We start from the raw sequence: 19586 nt of genomic DNA, 5'->3' as shown, positions 1-19586 counted from the left end.
CGGGCGCCATGCCTCCGCCTGCTCGCGTCTGTTGCCGCGCATGCGCAGACCGTTCCGACATACGCACAGGAACGCGACACGGAGTTGGGGCTTTGGTTACGTGGGTGCCGCGTTGCAATCTCTGAGTACGAAGCAAGAGTTACAGAAATGCTTTTCGTTCAGGACAAATACTTCGAGATTTCGAATACCAAATACTCAGTTCGAATCGAAATATCGAAAACTTTACTATTCGACCGAATATTCGAAATTATCGAATATTTGCACAGGTCTAGCATTTATTGCTTTGAGCTGCGCGAGCGCCATCACGCCATCCTGCGGGGAACTACACAAAGTGTAGTGAGGCAGGAGGGGGTATGCGTCCTATATTTTGAGACAGCTTTTTTCTGGCTAGCGAGGGGTGCATGTTGGGGCCTCGACTTACAGACGGCAACGCACAGTATATATTGCGTATTACGACCTTTGCACAGTTTTTTCAGGACGTGTTCACGAAATCTAAGCATAATTTGCGCAGCTCCTTTTTGAAGCCTTAATTTTAGGAAAAAAAATGTGCACAAATGAAGTGAGTAAATATGGTAAAAATTTTCATGCATTTTATTTTACACTTACAAATGATAGAACTAGAATTTCATGTTATGGCGCGTTTACACTTGGACTTTCGACGGCGAGAGCGAGCGGAATCCGCTGCCGTGGCGAAGATTCCGCCAAAATACCCAGCGGAAAGGCCGATCGGTCCAGGACCGAATTCTGCCGCCAGAAAAAAATCCGCCGAATCTCGTCAGCCAATAGGAAGGCGAGTACCCGCAGCGACAAACATGGCGGCGCCCTTCGATGCGGGACGCCTCGCTTCGGACTGAATTCGTCGCTGTCACTGCCTTTTTCAGCGCGTTCACTGGCCATAAAAGAGCCAGCGGTCTTTCACTTTGTCTTATCTCACCCTTAAGGAAACGTTTGAGCGATAAATTTGCTTTAATTTTTTATTTCGGGTGACGATTCTTTCCTTTTAGGCTTAAGAGGGGCGTTGGTTTGTTGACAACAATGATTCCTCTCCTAACCACCAGATGGCGCCACGAGGCGTTTAAAAAGTGAGAATGTTAGAAATGGCGTAACGTCCGATAAAATAGCTGCATTTAGCATACGCAAGCGTGTATACGGTTTTGGTATGTAGACAGCATCGATTAACCTCTTGCCACATCTGTGTATGCCATGAGCAGACGACACACAGACGATGAGCGACGACGCGGTGGCCAGGAAGTGTGAACGAGACAGCATTTCGGCGGCCGCGGATTCCGCTCCCTCTCGCCGCCAAATGTCCAAGTGTGAACGCGCCATTAGGGTCAGGACCCAGCTAGGATTCGCACTGCTACCTTTTGCCTCATTTGCCTGGAAGACTGAGATTATCTGATTACAGTCTTTCGTGTCTAAATGAAGAGCCTCATGTAATTAGAAGTAAGGTACTTGATTTTGATGATAATGAATGAAACCAAGTTTTTTTCAGATAACCATTCTTGCACAACAATAATTGCAGATTCACATATGAAATCACTTTTTCTTGTATTTTTAGTATAATATTCAGTATGTGATTCTCTCTACGCACTAAGCATAACAGCAATACGCAAGCATCCTTCTACAACCTTCGTAAACACTGCTTCATACAGATACATTAAAACTAAAAATACAGTAACACAAAAAGAAAAGAAAACATTACTGTGTTCACCATCAAAACCATTTAGTCATGCATATACGGCTGGCACAATGCGTGGTGGTGCATTGCTTGTTAGTTCACCCCTCTGGGAGCCGAACTTTGGTTAAACCCCGAAGCACAAAAAACACAACATACCTTTGCATCAAGGTCAGCCGTCCAAATCAGCACGGTCACAATCATGTCAGTAGCGAAAGCATCCAGCTCAGACCCAAGTTTTTCCTGCCCCAAGACATCGAGAATGACTGGAACCAGGTGGTGCAGGTAGACCTTGAGGACCTGCGTAAGGTCACAGAAACAGTGTCATCTTGAGCACTTCATACAATGCGGGTGGTCACCGCATCTTCCTATGCACTGGTCTCGCACAAAGACATTAAGCCAGATTTAACATAACGTGACTCGCGGCAGCTACTATGATCTAGTTCTATGGAGAGCCAGTGCACATGCACAGATACCCAAGGTATGTACTGCCAGCATGCAAAAGCGGATTGCAGTAGCAGTGGTGGACCATGTTGTGCTAAATCTCTCTGCCTAGACAGAATAGGCTTGAACTAGTCAAGGTTCCCATTGAGCAGTTAGTACCGTGCCTACAGGCATCACTTTATAATAACTCCTCCAAGGTACAAGATGATAGATATCAGATTAGAAGATATCAAACATTTGTGCAATCAACTTATGAAAGGCACATCCAAAGTCAAGTTTCGAACGTTTCGTCGCAGGAGATGCCAAGATTCCATGAGGGAGCATTGCAATCGGTGTGATTGCACTGGGAAGTAAGCTGACCTCTGCACAGTTGACGATCACGCGGCAGAGGAAGCGGAGTGCATTTGGCTTTGTGTGCTCCCCAGTGATGGCGCCTGTGATGGTGCTCAGCCATTTCGGCACCGGACTGGCTTTGGCTTCCTGAAAGACAGAGCAGTGCAACTGACAATTAAGATGCACAACAGCCAGCACAGCTGGCACATGATGCGACCTCGAGTGAGCATATCACTGACAAGAGAAAAGCTGTTGCTGGAAGTGGGTGTTATAAGTGATTTGCTAAGAAAACAGACTCCAAAAGAGCACTTGCTGCAGGCATGCTGGTTCTACTTGTACTGACTTCTATCTTTTCCACAATCTGCTTTCCCATTCTAAGCCGTCTAGTACAGGAGGCACATTTTCTGTTGTGGTGTACTTGTTTCTCATCTGGATTTTGTCTGATCCTGAGCACTCACTGCGTCTCGTGTGTGGGACAGTGGAGCAGTGCAGCCTTCCAAACAATAAGCACATGACAGTGGTTGCTGTGCTGTTGTTAGTGCACAGTGGCGGCATGGCATTATCTACGATTTGATTCGCAGTGATGTGATCACACATAAGCATAAAAAAGTGTGGTATACTATCAACCCGTTCTTTTCAGCTGCTTCGTGAAAGAGAAGCTGAAATAAGTTAATTTTTCTTTAATTCTTTTTTTGACATCAGAGCAGTTATGCCTTATTTACTCACGTAATGGGCCCACTTTTTTTCCAGAAAAGCTGACATCAGTTTGGGCGGAGGGTCATTACGTGGGGGAAAAGAAAGTTTCAACAGATTTTTTCATGACAGTTGGAATTTTATATCATATGTCTGCCCGCCTGGCCATCTGTCGTCCATCTAGCATCAACAAAAACCCGCGGCGAGCCGAGTTCAACAATTAACACTTAAAAAAAAGTAGTAAATTCTCACCGCTTAAAAGCAGGAAGGTGGGTTCATTACGCAAGTAAATACGGTACTTTAAATGCGAAAAAATCTCTTGGTGATATTTGTGAAGCCTTAACAGGTAAGATTATCACTGAAGCACACAACACAAAGAACTGCAATGCAGCTCCTAACAGAGTGCTAACGTCAAATCACATCACATCACATCACAGTGCTTGTCTGGAAACGAAAAAAAAAAAAAACACAATCAATGTTGGCTGATCTGTTCAGAAATGTGTTGTTCATGCATTATTTGATCCAACCTGTCACTGTTCTGGGCTGATACTGCAGTAAAGAAGCTTCTGCCTCAATAAAATTTTTCACAATCTCACAAATTTTGTAGTAGCAAGATTCAACACTAGTAAGCAAAGATACAGCAGTGCCCCGCATCTACGCCAGGCAAATATCTCACCTCAACTGTCTTGCAGATAATTCCAACACTGGCCATGTGCCCGAAAACAGAGCAGACAGCAGCCATGCATTCGTGCTGGTTGAGCTCATCTTCTTCAAGGTCGACCACTTTAAACTTGCGAAAGATAGCCTTGCCGTCTTCAGGCTAGAAAAGTGCCAACAGAAACTCATTTTTCAGCTACAAGCAAGCATGATGCAGAAAGGCAAACACTGCCAGTGAGCATTACCAAGGAAAGATGATCAGACCAGAGAGCGATCAATGAATCGTTCAGAAATGTAGACAGACTGCTTACCGCCTCTTTGTCACTGGAATCCGTAGATGACTTGTTTTGCTCATCAACATCCCAAAGTGCCTGCAGTAAGAAAATAGTATGAACTTTTGTACGCATTTTCGGGCCAACTGCAAGGAATTGTAAACAGGAGAAGAAAATGTAAAACGCACAAAACACAAAATGACCCGCGAATTAGTCCGGCCTATTGTCTCCAACAAAATGCCGATTGTTAATGCATCTCGTGATGACAATAGCAGTGAACCTGTCCCAAGTGCGGTTTCAGTTTTGTTTCCTATTGTAATGTGCACGCTGTTCCAAGGCTCAATTTTTATGAAAAAGTGCGCATTATAATTGGGCGAGTGCACCAATTGCTTTGTATAACAGTGCACAAAGAGAGCCAATTATGCAAATTTCTTGCACACAGTTCGCCAGACATCACCAGATTTTAAGTGTGCAATAGCACACAATAGAATGTACAAATTCGGGTATCGCTTGTACATTTATTCTTATAGTCTTTTGCCAATTGAGGACTGTACACGTGATACCCTAGATAATCGAGCATTTATTTTTTGCTGGCTACTTTGAATGAAATTAACAATGTCAGAAAAACATACCACTGTAAAAGGATAGAAGCGTTTCTGCCAAGCCAGGACGAAACGTAAATAAGTTACATAAATATGATCACACAAAAAAAAATAATTCTACCCCCCTCATCCCCTCTGAAGGCAAGCAGTGAGAGTCGTGTTTAAAATTGCGGCACAGTACCCAAGGCAAATAAGGCAACTAGTTACCGATCAGTGCAGAATTATGAATTCCAATATAATAACAGAGCCCATCAACTGCATACATGCTGTTACACTTCCCCCATTCATGTTCCACCGAGCTCCAATAGTACATGACAGGTCTTGCATGATGCACACCTGAAATTTGGTTGCCCAAATATACTATATTTGAAAAGAAAGCTTATCCCCTATGGTCACATTGTCCTCATATATCGTACACATATAGCTTTTTTTGGGGTCGGATTCTATTAAGTAGGGGTGTGCGAATATTGAAATTTTCAAATACGAATATGAAGAAAAAATGGCCTCGAATATCAGAAAAGATAAACAAGCAAACATTGTTGCTCATATTTTTTTCAAAATAGTGTATGGCCTTTGCAACTGAAATAAACAAAACAAGACCACCTGAGCACCGTACAAAAAAAAAAACAAAAAACATGACGTGCGCAGAAATGTATACTTCTTAATTGAACAGCATAACAGTATCCAACCTGTAATGTGGTCAGGCAAAATGAAATCCATAACATGACAAGACTGGAAACAAAAATAACATGATGGCTACTAAAACCTCATTAATTCGGAGTTCAAAGAACCGACAGAAATGCCCGGGTAATTCGAAGGTCGATTTATAAAATGCCCCGCGGCCCCGAAAAAAAAAACAACCGAAAATGCGGTAGTCTTATGAGGTGGCTCTATAGTGCAAACACCTGTAATCCCGTGACAAGCACAGAGTTTCGGCGTGCTGGAAGACATCGCGAACGTAAGCGAGATGGGAACGCACATTGACGTTGGAATGGACAGACTGCTTCTAAAAAGAAAAAGAAATGACCAGCGACGCGTCAGTCAGCGTCTGAAAGCAGCATGGTGCTGAGATTGGACTACTGGCGAATGCACGGGCTGACAGTTGCCATTGCCACGGGTGAGTGACGAAGCTCAGAAACCAAGACTGCGCGGCCAGGTTAATTTTTTTACATAGTGACAGGGGCCCTCCGAACGTTGTCACGCCTGCCGTTACGCCCACTTAAGAGGTGCATGAGTTACAATGCACCATGCAATAGGCAGGATTTTTACAGGATCGCTTGCCCTGTTGCGACACCTCGACTCGCCCCTTCGGGAGCCTCAAGCGAAATCCGCCTTTTTCATATTCCTGTGCTGCCACCTCGCGTACAACGCTGGAAGCTCACTGGAAGGGTACTGTGCGCTCAACCCGGCCGGACTAAGTGCTGCTGCGGAGCACGTTTTGATGGAATCTGTCAACGATGGCGTGTCCTGGGCAGCACCTGGTACCTGGAGAATTTCTAGGATTGACTGATGGCTTGGTGCGAAGTACGAAGCAGGCTGCTGTGCCCACCGAAGAGCAAATTCTTCAGTATCTCCGATCAACCGGCATGCGATGCGAATGCCAGCTGAGCAAGGGCCGCCGCTTCAGGGATGAAGGCTACATTCGGAACATAATGTTCAATGAAATATCCCCGATCAGTGAGGTTGGCGTTTTCCGCTGTGTATGCCTGCCATCCATTAAAAGGTGAATACTACATCGTGCACGCCGTAGCCCAGAAAACGACTGGGGACAACAGTTTTCACAAGAAATCGTTGGGCTCAAGCGCTGCCGAATAGCTACACGAACTACAAAAGCACAAGCGTACTCGCAACATGGCAGCTTTGCTAGAATTTCACTTTATTTTCCCACAGCGCACCGCTGCATAGGTTAAACAAGCATGCGTGTCCATAAAGACGAGTGCGAGGGGCGCACATTGAGTCATTCCGGCGATACCACGCAGCGCTCTTCATCATCGATATGATGCGAATACACGCATAACGCACCTTCTTCTTCTTCTGCCTCTTATTACATGGCACATACCCACACCGGGGGACTGGCCAGGGTGTAGTGGCATAAACAAGTAAATTTCAATAGGAGATAATGACAAAATCCTAGCACCATGCGTGAATGCTCTCGTAGCTTCTTTTTCGTTGCCCGCTCCATCGCGCGTTGAAAGCGGCTCACAGCACTTGCCCATTCGGCCTTCTTGCTTGAGAAAGCAAAAAGCGTCGGAACGAAATCTAAATGCCGCGGTGACATTCGAGGCCTTCCTGGCCATGAATAAAACCTTTCGTGATAGACTGCACATGTATTGCAGTACCTCGTCCGTACCTGTCACAAAGTGATTCTCACACAGTCTTGACGTGCTTGACGGTGCCCAAGGGCGGCCACGATCATCGAGCCGGCGAACTGCTTTTATCCACGCTTTGCGTCGAAGGCGGACACGGGAAGCGTTCGGAAAGCAAAAAAACCCGAGTTATTGGGCATTGCAGCCGTATGCAACACATGTAGTATGCATCGCCAAATGCGTCACGCTGAACGCCCGACGGCTGCAGCAACGCACGCCGCGTAAGAAGCCGGTTTGTTTACACTTCCACGACCGGTCTCGAGTGGAGCGCGCGACCCTTCCAATATGTTTCGCGACACCGCCGCCAGGGGATGGGCGTATGCGCAGTCGCGTCGTGAAAAAGGCGGATTCCGCAAGTAGGCTTTCCCGCATAGTGTAGTTGACCAAAACAAGATGGCGGTGGTCACGCTCAGAGAGTTAAGGTGACAGAACGAATGCCATGGGTGTGGGCATTAATTAGATAACATATTACAGAAGGATAAAAAGTAAACGCGCTTTCGCGTTGCAATTGTTAGAAGCGGGTCGTCCCTCGTCATGTTCGCAGCACGTGTGCTATGTGGGAAAGCCCACTTGCGGAATTGCGCACAAGGTCAAGTTTGGCGGCATCGGAATGCGATCGGTCCACGCTATAAACGATGGAGAAGAAAGAGAACAGGGCGTTTATATTGTTTTCCTGGAACTTTAAACTCTATATTCAGATAATTTGTCCAGATATTGCGCTTTTGCAACAATCAGATTTACGAAAGTCGGCGCGGTATACGACCGCTGCTGAGTATTCGCGAATTTTCAAATATTCAGAAATTCACAAATATAATTTCTCGAATACGAATATGAACCGAATATGAAACATATTCGATTCGTATTCGAAATTTCGAATATTCGCACACCCCTACTATTAAGTGATGGAATGCAAAGTGCCACGAATAGCTGCAGCTTATATTTGGCACCCCACTGCAACAAGCAAAATACAACCATCTCAAGGCAAGCATGTGAAAAAAATGCAGAATATTGTTTACAAGATGGATGTCAACATGTTTTACAGTGGCTCTAGTGTCGCTTTGGTTAGCAAGTGTTGTCTTGCAAGCAGAAGCACTCTGAAAGGCCAAAAATGTACTGATTTGTTTGTATAACGACTTCTTATGATACGAATACGTCAAAAGACACATAACTGAGACCCCGAAAGCACTCTTGATCTGACTTCAATTCCTTCACAAAACAAGTGATAAGTGAAGGAAAACGAAGACGCCACAAGGTGACCATGACACGTGTGACACAGCGCAAACCAGACAGAATCATGAAGTAAATGAGTGGTGTGACGTGTCCTGGGAGCCCTCCACTACAGAGAGTTCGTCAGTAAAATGTGAAAATTTTCTTCCACTGGATTACAATTCATGACGAAAGAAATTAAGAAAAAAAAACCTCAGAAACGGTTACCATGCCGTAAACTGCGTCATTCACCTACAGCAGTTTGCGGCAACAAAAACGGGTCATGTTCCTGTGCATAGAGGGAACCATAAATCCACAGTGCGAGTGCTACCCATGAAGAAGTGTTTGGCACACGTTGCTCGCATTTCCCCCTGCTGTGTGTTACGCCAACGCCGTCGCAGAACCGAGAAACATGCCCTTAACTGCTATCACAGTAAGAGGAAAGGCAAGTAATGTAACGCAAGCAAGCTAGCTTCACAGCCAGTTCACTCTCACTAAGTAAACACAATGATGCAAGTGAAATCCACAAACTGGTGATTTAAATCAAGGCGTTAACACATCTGGTGACTCCGCTCACCAGACCGCTTGCCGACAGGCTGTACTGGCTCGCCTCCTTGGCAAGGCTGCTCCCTTGAAGGGACGACAGGGTCCGCCGGCCAGGAGGGGGATACTGGCCGCTCCCTTCTAGAGTATCTTCCATCACGCCAACGATTTGACGGCTCTTCCGGTACGGTGCCTGCAGGGTTGCCACACTTTAAGAAGGGACACTGAGAATAAGTTAAAGCAAGCCTGTATTGGGACATTAGCGCATTGAACGATTTAAATTTGATGAACCTAGACAACTCCCATACACCTACTGGCACCTAGACCATTTCACACACATGGCTTACCTCAATCACCAGTGGGAAATTGTATGTCTTCAGCTCTTCGGTAATGTTGTTCCAAACAAACTCTCCCTGAAAGGACAATGAAAAAGTGAAAAAAAAAAATCAGCAGTATGGCAAAACAACTTGTGTTTTATCCTGTACGCTATAAAAAAAACACACATCAAACAAACTGCTACAGTTTACTTCTGTTTGTGCATTCAGCTGAACACTAAAACGAATGGCACTGCCTTACCTAACATTTGCTGTTCAATGATCTTATCTGCTTTAGCTTGTGAAGAACTAGACAACAGCAGTTACACAGTACTGAACGATAGTTGGCTGTCCGTCAGACTTGAAAAATCAGCACTGTCTACATAGTATGCTTAAAGCTGAGCAATAAACTCTGAAGTAAAGTAATCGTACACAAAAGAAACAAGTTGTCTTGAACCTAAAAAAGTGCATTAAGAAAAATGTTTCATATATAGTCGAACCTTGCTATAACGAAATAATGGATATAATGAAGGAATGGCTAGTCCCCTTGAAGCTCCATAGGAGCCCACAGTGAAGTGTGCTGTAACGAAGTAATGGTTAGTAATCATGTGGCCCCTTCAATTTCATTATAATGAGGTTCAACTGTGCACACTGCAGCCAGCACACAAGAACAATCTAGAGTGCTTTCCAGAGTGCTTAGAGGCTTCTCCCAACTTGTTCAAAAAACTTAGGAAGTACTGAATGTCTCTATGTACTTAGAGTTCACAACTTTTGCAAGTGCAGGATCGAAGTTGATGTTTTCATTGACTACTCCTACTCCCGAGATAAGCTTAAGGAAAAAAAAAAAAAGCTGCTTGAGGCAAGTATAATGGCTCACCTTGTGGGGGTTCTCCTGGAAGAGAAAGACATCGTAGAACTTTGCATCGACCTGGGTGCAAGAGACGACAGCCATGATCACATTGTAAGCTGCGCAGCGGAGACGTCGCCACAAGCCCGCATCTGCCTCGGTACTGCCGAGTTCACCTCTTTCCTTCTTCAGCATGTTCGTATGCCTGGAATAAAACGCTGGGCTATAGAGTACACAAAACATTAAAGGCCGTGTGGGGGAACTCTGCAGCTTGCTTTATTTCTCACGTAGAATAGATTTGTCTGTCAATTGAATATTGCACCTAAAAGCTGTACAGGTGCCCACAAAAGTTTTCAGAGCACCAAAATCGCGAAAATCATCGATTTCATTGCCGACTAGAATAGCAGCCAGGTACTGAGGGGTGCATCGTGCAGGTCGCACTGGGAACTGCAAAGCACACACTTCACTTCAAGGCTGCATGCTTAGGCTTTCCATTAATTAGGCTTTGTTGCAATTTTCGTGTTCCGAAAACGTTTGTGGGAACCTGTACATCGCAGTGCATTCCAAAGCACCATTAATGGCAAAGAAATGTCCTGGCATGCGGGTCTGTTTGCAAAGTGAGAGTGCACTAACTTTTATTGTAACCAAAATTTTTACGTACCTCCACGAATCAAAATGCCGTGGAAATTTGAGTTCTTCCCTCTTTCCCAACAAAAACTGTGTGTAGTATACATAATGAGTGAGCTGGAATTTCAGCAGCGCACTCAGCAGCGGCACTTACTTGGTAACCTCCTTGGTGAGCTCATTTCCAACAGTGGCAGTGATTCCCCGAGCCCGGCAGAAAGCATTGTTGATGGCGGACTGCTTTCCAGAGACGTCGTCCTTGGGCGAGCAGGAGTAGAGGACCTCGAGACAGGACAGTGCCACAATCTTGCTCGTCAGTTCCCACTCCGAGCCCTGAAACACAAAGTCGCGGCTGCTCACCACACCATTCACCAATAAGCGGTCCAGTCCAGAAATTGATCTGACACTCAACAAGCCAGAGCACTGAAGGCAACCCAATTCCGACTAACACCTCCCCCCCAAAAAAGAAACAAAGAAACAGGTCCAAACCTTGAAGCAACACACAGCGCAATTTGAAGTTCGCCTGTATTGACATGCTGCCTCATTTTAATAAAAAGAGGTTAGGTTTACGAGTTAAATAAGGGCAAGAAATCAAACATTGGTATCACAGCCACTGGCCAATTTTGGAAGCAAACCATGATGAAGCCACGAAATATTTCTGTGCATGTATCACTGCGGATCGAACACACATCGATTCACTTCCGAACAGCGAGCAAGGAGTCTTTTTCATCACTGACATCACGAGTTTAAGTCTTGAGTGCGGGAAAAAAAGCTTTTCTTTCTAAATTCACTTTCCTCAGCAGTATAGGCACCTTCTGCTGCTGAATAAGCGTCAAGGCTGCCGCAGACAGCCAAACAATCGATTATACTGAGAGCGAGTTGCCCTTGGGGTCCCTTTAATAAATCGAATAAAGCCAGCAGATTTTAGAATGTCTCATTCGGCATGACTGCATGGTAGCAACAAACACTGCTCAGTGCTCGAGCAATGACAGCCTTCGTAGCAGGCGTACCTGCGTGCAAGGTAAGGTAAGGTAGGGCGAGGCACGTGTGCAAAGTAAAGTGAGTGTAAAGCTAGCCAATGTCAACCAAGGTTCACGAAAGACGGAGTCGTACCGCACGTATCTTCGATGCAACCGTGTCCGTGATGGCCCCAACATTGTCAACAAAGAAGTGCTGAAGGGAGGATTTGGAACTGTGCCTGAGAAGCTGCGGAAGAAGCCTGGATGCAATTGACAGCCTTGCCGACGTTGGGAGGCCACGGAGACTGGCGGCACACTTGTAGGCTGTAGTCAGTAGCTGCTGCTGCTTCGCCTCCGAACACCTGAGATGAAGTGAACCACCAGGTTACACAGTGCAACGGCCAATCACTGAACCAAGAAATATGCAAGCAATGTAAAAAGTCAGAAAAAAAAAATCGCGAAAATGTTAGTGTGATTTTCCCCACAAGCCGTCAATAAGTGTCTAAATTTAAAGTCGCCTGGGCACTCTGTGAAGCACAGGGGACCGAGAGGTGTTTGCTTGAGTAGACGGCACCAAGAGCACAAAACAACACTTAAGGGGACACTGATGACAAAGTTAAGTGGGCCTTTATTAATAGACTAGATCAGAATTACTAAATTAGGATAGAATTAACAGATTAAAAGTAATACATAGAAAGGCCCCTTTGCTGAAAACAAAGGTTTTATAAGCTAGAAAAGGCCACAAAATTAAATATAGGCATTGCTGCCACCAGCCACGTTTACAAGCGAAAACCACAACGACATGATACATTTTTTTTCTGGCCACGTATTTCTGAAACTAGGCCACATATCCATTCACTTCCAATTGGTAATCAAGGAGTCCTTTCCATCCCTGGTGTCATGTGTTTGAATCAGGCAGTAGGAAAAAGATGTTCCATTTTTAATTCCAATTCTTAGACCAATAAATGTGTCTTTGCCCAACATAGCCGCAGATAGACACGCAATTTTTACTAAGAACAAAAACTGGATGAAGCTGTCCTCAGTGCAGCTTGATAGCTAACTTTCCAAGCAAGCAAAGGACTCCATATAAAATCCTCAATCGATAAAAATAAAAGCCTAAAAAAATAAAAGACTGAAAAAACCCTTGAGATGTAAAAAAAAAAAAAAGGTGCTAAGCATGAAAACAAGGTCCAAGACAACATGCCTGGGCATAGTACGGCGCAGAGTGTGAAGCACTTCCGGTTCGAGGAAATGGCTCTTGTCCTCACGGTAGAGCACACGGAGCAGAAGCTCCAACAGTACAGTGCTACCAGTGTTCTCAAGACCAACTAGAAGCTGCAAGAGAACACAGAAACACATCACGCGACTTGGCACATGATCGGGATCAAATACAAATAGTAAGGAAAAATTTATCACCAGACTTGTTGCACAATGCTGTATAATACAGGAAAACTTCGTTGATACGTTCCCGGTTCATCCTCTCAAAATGGCAAGCAATTTTCTTCTTGTTATTATGTTCCCGGATTAACGCAATTTTCTGGCTACTGCATTAAAAATTTCGGCACGTTCTGGTTGTATAATACATTTAGCAACCAAGGGCATATGTGCAAACATTCGAGTGGGCCAAGCTTGGGGGCATACGAGAGCTGAAATGCAGCGTCAATCTCACGATATGGTGGTTTCTCTACAGTACACAGGTGCAAAGGGGAAAACCATCCAAAAATGAACTGTATTATGCTCGAGGACTACTTTCTGTGGCTATGCAGTGGAAGCTACAAGTGCGAGATGATGGCTTCCACAGGCGCTCTGTTCACAAGTGCTCCTGAGCCAAAGACACAAGGCTGTGAGCTGGCGGTGCGAACTCGTAGTGTCCAATGCATTGCCACAGAAAGCTGTCCCCCGAGTACAACATATGAGCTGGCCTTTGTAGAGCAGACACGACAAGAAGAAAAACGTGGCTGCTGCTTCGCAGTGCCTAAGGGCTAGCGGGCAATGATGCATCTCAGAACTGCAACGGTGCTCTCGCATACAAGCTGGTCGTGTCTGGGGATTGCAGCATATAAAGTAAGAACGCTGCAACAGTCAGTCACCACAGTGTCTTCCCCGCAGTGCACTACCACAAGGAGGTGAAGCATCTTAAAAACAAAAAACGTGGAAAGAACCAGACTACTTTCTCCATTGCCATCAGTGGATAGAACTTGTTGCCAAGTTTCTTCCGTGCTAACGAAAATGCAAATGTGAACTGATTTTTCCCAGCGCTAGAAAAGGAGCTGCTCAGATCTTAAGCTAAGAAAGCCTAATCAACATTTTTATGAAGTGAAAATGTCAGTTGAAAAGTGTACTTCATTCAACATTTACATTTTATACAATTAAACAGTTTGGAGCATACGTTTTTCCCGGATAATACATCCCCTCAGATGTATTAAAAAATGCATCAACGAGGTTTTACCGTTATATTCTTAAAAATTCCTCCAAATGACACAATCAAAAATCAGAAGTTTAATACGCAGTGCACAGGGACAAACTGAATAAATTGAGAAAAATCTACTGGCCAGGAAAGGAACAAGGTAACTGGTATTTTTCTCATTGTGTCCAAATCTACATTCAGCTGTCTCGATCATCACATTACCGGTACATTACTGGCACTAGTACTGCAATAATGCAGTTTTATAACCAATTTCGTAAGCTTAAATAGTGAGTGCACTTTCTTTCCCTCCCTAACTTCTAAAATAGACTTATGGTGTATGAGCTTAACAAATTAAAAAACATAAACAGAACTTCACCTTGCGCATTGCCTGGACATAGCCAAGGAGCTCTGGGGCGCCAGGAAGCAGCTTGGATACCTCCATAGGGAAATGCTGCAAAACCATTTCTTCCAAGGCATCTCTGTTCAAAGTTAAAGACAAGATGAAATCATGCTAGAAACACATGGCAATTGTTCTTGCATTCCAGAGCACACAGCTCGGGTTTTCTAGACAGACTTTCGTGCTTTGGTGTGCGTAGCACAGTGCTTCAAGCCTCTATGTGCTTGCAGTCTTCAAAATCACTAAACAGAGAGAACGTTTTGATGACGTTGCAGAGGCCACGCTGCACAAGGAACTACTATACCAGCATTTGAAATAAATACGGTAGAATCTCAATTATACAAATCACACAGGACCGTGGAAGATAACTGTGCCACCCGAAATACATATCATCCAAAAATGAACAAAATTCCAGAGCACAAAAAATGCATCCACAAAGACCTCTTATGGCTTATGGGATTTATATATGGCCACATGCCACCACTCAAAGTGCTCACGGTGCATATCACATGATTGGCAAGCATGACATCAGTGTGTAGAACACTCGAAATTCTGCACACTGTACACAATGCACCCTGGCCAGACAACTACAAATTCACACCACACAGAAGTTTGTATCAGCCATGATCGAAGCACCAAGTTTCTACAGTACTCACTCAGACAGCCTGATTGGTTCAAAAGTTTGCTGAACCACATCCCACGCAAACTGCATACTTTGCTCTGTGCAGCCGATCTCCAGGCTCTGCTACAGTGCACTTGAGATTAACAGTACATTTGTGTAAGCACAGTTAAAAGCACTTAAGATTGAATTCCGTTTCTTCACGTCTCATATCTACCACTGCACTGTAGGAACCCAAATTTCGCACAATATACTTCAGGATTTGGATCCATGGGGCAGAGGAGTAAGTAGACAAGATAAAGAAGGCATGCTACACTTCAACAGTCTTACCTAAGCCTGTCACTGGTTTCTTGACGTGCATCAGTTGCGAAAGCCGAGACCAATCCCAGGGCAAGAACCTGATGAAAAAGTAAAAGTTATACGGTTCGTATTAATGACTTTGCACAAAACTATAAACAAATATATATAAATAAGCAAACAAGAACTGAAGGAAAAAAAAGCGTTTGCTTCACTCCATTCCATTATGAAATTAAGAGAGCATGTAGGGCTTGAGATCTTTAGGAATGCTCTTCGTACAATACTTCAGGTATGCCAGTAAGCCATCTCTGCAAAAGCTGGCATGTATTACCGCAAGGGTGCTGAGTACTGCACTTATGGCCCGTCGACTCAAGCATGCGGGGATTTACCTTATCAACGAGGGTAGCAGCTGGTCTTCGCAACAGGTTAAGAAAAAGTGCAAATAAGGTTTCAAAGTGAGGGCTCTTTGGGCTCACAATCTGTAAAGACAAGAATGCAAGTAAGTTCAACCCTATGTAGACAAGAACCGAGACATGAGCACATTAATAACATGCCCACATGAAGATGCGACCACAACTTCCTCACTGCACTTGGCAATGCAACAGCTGTCTTGTCAAACAGCTACTTTATGAAATATACATGAAATGTTGCTAGGCCCCATTTCTCATAAACGCAAGCACAAGCTACTTTGCACAAGGGCTCTCAAAGAAAATGTCACGTATAACAACTACTGTAGAGAGCCGCAAACAAGTACAAACAACTAGGTTGCATTGATGAGGCCGTCAGTGAAAAATAAATTGCCACTCTGCTCTAGGGCTGGCAAGAAAAATTTTGTATACCAAGACAGAATGTAAGAACAAAGATGGCAACCACCTACCTCGGGATTTAGAAGCACCAATTTTTCCAAAACAAGAACTGCAGAGTTGACCGTAATCTGAGCAGAGCCTTCATCAAAAAAGGGGGCTAATATAGACCACTGTTTCATCACCTCAGATGACAGAGTGGAACCGTGCCTGTGATCGACATTTAAAAATGCAGCAAAAGAGAAACAGTAAAATTTATTACAATAAATTCAATAGCAAATCAAAAGGCATTATATAGCAAATAACAACCGCACTCAAATGAACAATGTCGGCCTACAAAATGATTGCGAATAAAATGCAGTAAAACCTCGCAAACTAGGACTTCAAGGCAGTAGAAAAAAAAAGTCTGAATTATCTGAATGCTGAATTGTTGAACCCCCCCCCCCCCCCCCGCCCCCCTCAACACTGCCAAAAACTGTTCACATGAAAGTAAAATTCAATTGGTGAAAGCCTGGGCATTGGTCATCTCCTCTTAAGACAAAACTATGTGAAAACGATAATTTTTGCATTTCTGTCATATGGTTTAATTTATGCACATTATCGGGAGCGTCGGAAGCAGGACTGCTCAGTAACGGTAAAGGTCTCTGTGGCTCCTTTCAGTGCGCAACGCGGTAGAGCTGGCGCTTCTTGGCACGTGGCGTCGCAAGTGAGGAGGCTTCACTGCACAAAAAGCAAACAGCACGTGACGAGCACGGAATTTCGGAGCACTTGAATAATGGATATACCGCGCAAACCGAAGCTAGGGCAGTTTGCATAGACGCCAGAGCGGCATGACCCCTTTGAAAGAAAAATGAAAAGAAAGATCAGCGACGAGGCAGTCATCTGTTCCAAACATGCGCAGATCTCAGCTGGCTGGCTGGCTGTTATGCGCAGCTGATAGCTACCGTTGCCGCGGACTGGCAGTGAAGCTCTGAAAACAAAACTATGTCGCCAAACTCTATCGGCCTATCCATAGGAGCCTGCCAATTGTCCACACATTAGCCGTTGCGCATATGTCAGAGGGGCATGGGAAACGATGTAATATGCAGTTCAGGCCTGAGAGCGAATATCTGAACAATTATCTGAACGATTGCTTACCGAGCAGGTCATACCTCGACATGGCAACACTTTGAGAGCCTGTCTGAATTAATCAGTACGAGCGTCAAGGCATCTAAATAAACGAGCTTCCAACGCCATAGACACGTGGCCGTTTGGTGGGACTCCGGCGACAGTCCGAATTATCAAGATTTCATTGCACAGGCAAGCCAAAACCTAATTCTATAACAGGGCTGATGCCCACTGCAAGCATTTATGCCAAGTCATTAAATGCAAGACATCTTACATTCAAAAGCCTCCATGATGCCACAATGCTTACAACATTCCGGGAAATGTCAGCAGCATTTAAAAAAGATAAAGCAGCCAACACACAAAGTAAAAAAAAAGTAAAATGGAAAAGAGGTGTTTTTAAAGTCACAGCTCGAGAGAAGCAAGTCTATTACAGTAGGGAATGCTTACACTGAAGCCAGCTGCTTGTCTTGAAGAACATGGTTCAGCACTCGGGTGAGAACAGCAGTGGCACTGCTGGTCATTGAGAGTGACGCTGGCACAAAAGCGCGGGCATTTTCAATGAAATGATGACACAACTGATCCCCCATAGCATTCCAGGCCCTGGTGGGCTCCAAACTTTCAAGGATCTTGCTGGCCTGACAAAAAAAAATGTAACACAACATAATTTTTTGGCATCCTATTCAAACTCCTCTACACCTTTCCAGTGTTGCATACCTTAGATAACAAAAGAACGCAAGCAAACTTAGAAGTCATTATTTCAATGCTGTGCTGTTGCACGGTTCTCAACCAGCATATCCTAGTATTTTTTAACATGCATGCATATCTTTACAGCTCCTTAACGCCACGAACTAGTGGGAAAAACCACAAAGCCAAACACCTGCCCCAGAAACCTGACGTAAATCTGTCAGTGCATTCCAATATTTACAAGGATGACCAGCGTAACAAAACAGGTGCCGACCAATAATGTCACCAATACTACTACAGGTAGGTACCAGCTACAGACACCAAAATAAAACCAACAGACACCAATCAAAGCATCTGACATGAAGGCTGACACAAATATCAACTCTAACAAAAAAGCATTTCGTTTTTCAGTGCTGAAGTTGTGGCTCCCATCCTAAATTCTTCTGAGCGCATTCATATCCAACTATGGAACTAAGCATGCAGGCATATTTTTTTTTTTTTTGCAAGAACTAGTATTGCACATGCGATGTGCAAGGCTTGCTAACTAAAAACTGGCTAAGTGAAATGTCACATAAACAAAATGATTCAGTGCAGGAAACATTGCAATGCGCTTTCTATGCTACTGAAATGCTGGCTGAATCTTTGCTCCGTGTCTTTGAGCAAACAGGAAGCTCAACAACTTTTTAGAGTAGGAATAGCTTTTATTGTCCCTGATGTTGTAAACATTGGTTTTTATTACTTCCTATACTGCTAAGATTTTTATGCAAACAGACTGGGGGTCATGTGAAAATTTCTCTTAACCCCAATGAATGGGTGCATCCAAGGATAGAAAAATAGAAAAAAAACGTTGGGGGATCCCAAAGACAGCACATGTAATCAAACTTTACAATGTAGCTATTTGAGCCAAGTGGCCAAAGAGATGCGTCTCAAATAAAGGCACGAGTTACATACCAACTCTTCTGAAAAAACAACTGCTTTGACAGGACTGCGATTAGATTGGACAGTATGGTACGCGTGATTTCCACAACACAGTCACACTTACACTAGCTCCAAGGGCAGTGGCGAGCTCCAAGAGATGCAGGCAGAGTTCCTTGGCGAGGGGCGTTGGTGAAACTATTTGCTGCCCTCCCAAAAATCTTGCCACAGCACGAACCGGAGCCAATGCCGCCTCTGGGTCCACCTTTACAATCTTAAGCTCAGCCAACAGGCGATAGCCAGACACAAGTCCTGTCAGTCTCAGAAGGTCTTTCTGCTGCTGCTGCTGATCTTCATCCATGGGCTCCGCATCTGCTGCTTGTGATAGCTCCAGTGTTTCAGGTGGACAGTTAAGTTCATTTATGTCCAGATCCAGAACCTTTTCAATAGAGCACTCGGGACGTTTTGTGAGGAAGCTGGAAAGTGCTGAAGTGAAGCTGGATGACAAGAGGTCTGGAAAGGTGGCTGACAGTTGCCTCAGGAATCCCAGCATCTGCACATGGTTGTCCACCCCATGGTTCAGCGAAACTTCCAAGTGAAACAAAGATTACAACAATGTCTCGATAAGCTGCGATGTTCCTGTTGCAAAGAGTGGCTCCATAAAAAGAACCCAAAAAATTCAACTGGGTAATGTTAGGTTCAGGTTATAAGGAGAGATCAGCTCGAACATTGCAGAGAGAACTATGCTAACAAAACAACTCAAAACTAAAACAGAACCCAAAGCAATCCACAAAACCCATCAAGGTGTGCATTCTGGAT

General features: G+C 44.4%; 1 protein-coding gene across 1 annotated transcript in view; it reads right to left on the bottom strand.

Annotated features, from left to right (window-relative positions):
- LOC144101252 (DNA-dependent protein kinase catalytic subunit-like) overlaps positions 1-19586 on the bottom strand; it is a 137015-nt gene that overhangs the window by 66220 nt on the left and 51209 nt on the right. Inside the window, exons 36-51 of the mRNA XM_077634339.1 lie at positions 18895-19320; positions 17616-17803; positions 16136-16271; positions 15648-15737; positions 15292-15359; positions 14322-14424; positions 12743-12873; positions 11693-11900; positions 10737-10912; positions 9986-10160; positions 9142-9207; positions 8829-8987; positions 4117-4176; positions 3825-3968; positions 2483-2602; positions 1838-1978 (exon numbers count right to left, since the gene is read on the bottom strand). Of these exons, the coding sequence (XP_077490465.1) occupies positions 1838-1978; positions 2483-2602; positions 3825-3968; positions 4117-4176; positions 8829-8987; positions 9142-9207; positions 9986-10160; positions 10737-10912; positions 11693-11900; positions 12743-12873; positions 14322-14424; positions 15292-15359; positions 15648-15737; positions 16136-16271; positions 17616-17803; positions 18895-19320 (2391 nt within the window). The remainder of the gene's footprint in view (positions 1-1837; positions 1979-2482; positions 2603-3824; positions 3969-4116; positions 4177-8828; positions 8988-9141; positions 9208-9985; positions 10161-10736; positions 10913-11692; positions 11901-12742; positions 12874-14321; positions 14425-15291; positions 15360-15647; positions 15738-16135; positions 16272-17615; positions 17804-18894; positions 19321-19586) is intronic.

The sequence above is a fragment of the Amblyomma americanum genome, chromosome 8, assembly GCF_052857255.1.
Source record: "Amblyomma americanum isolate KBUSLIRL-KWMA chromosome 8, ASM5285725v1, whole genome shotgun sequence".
Lineage (NCBI taxonomy): Eukaryota > Metazoa > Arthropoda > Arachnida > Ixodida > Ixodidae > Amblyomma > Amblyomma americanum.
Note: the sequence above shows the minus strand (reverse complement) of the source record. Positions and strands in the feature narration are given on the sequence as shown.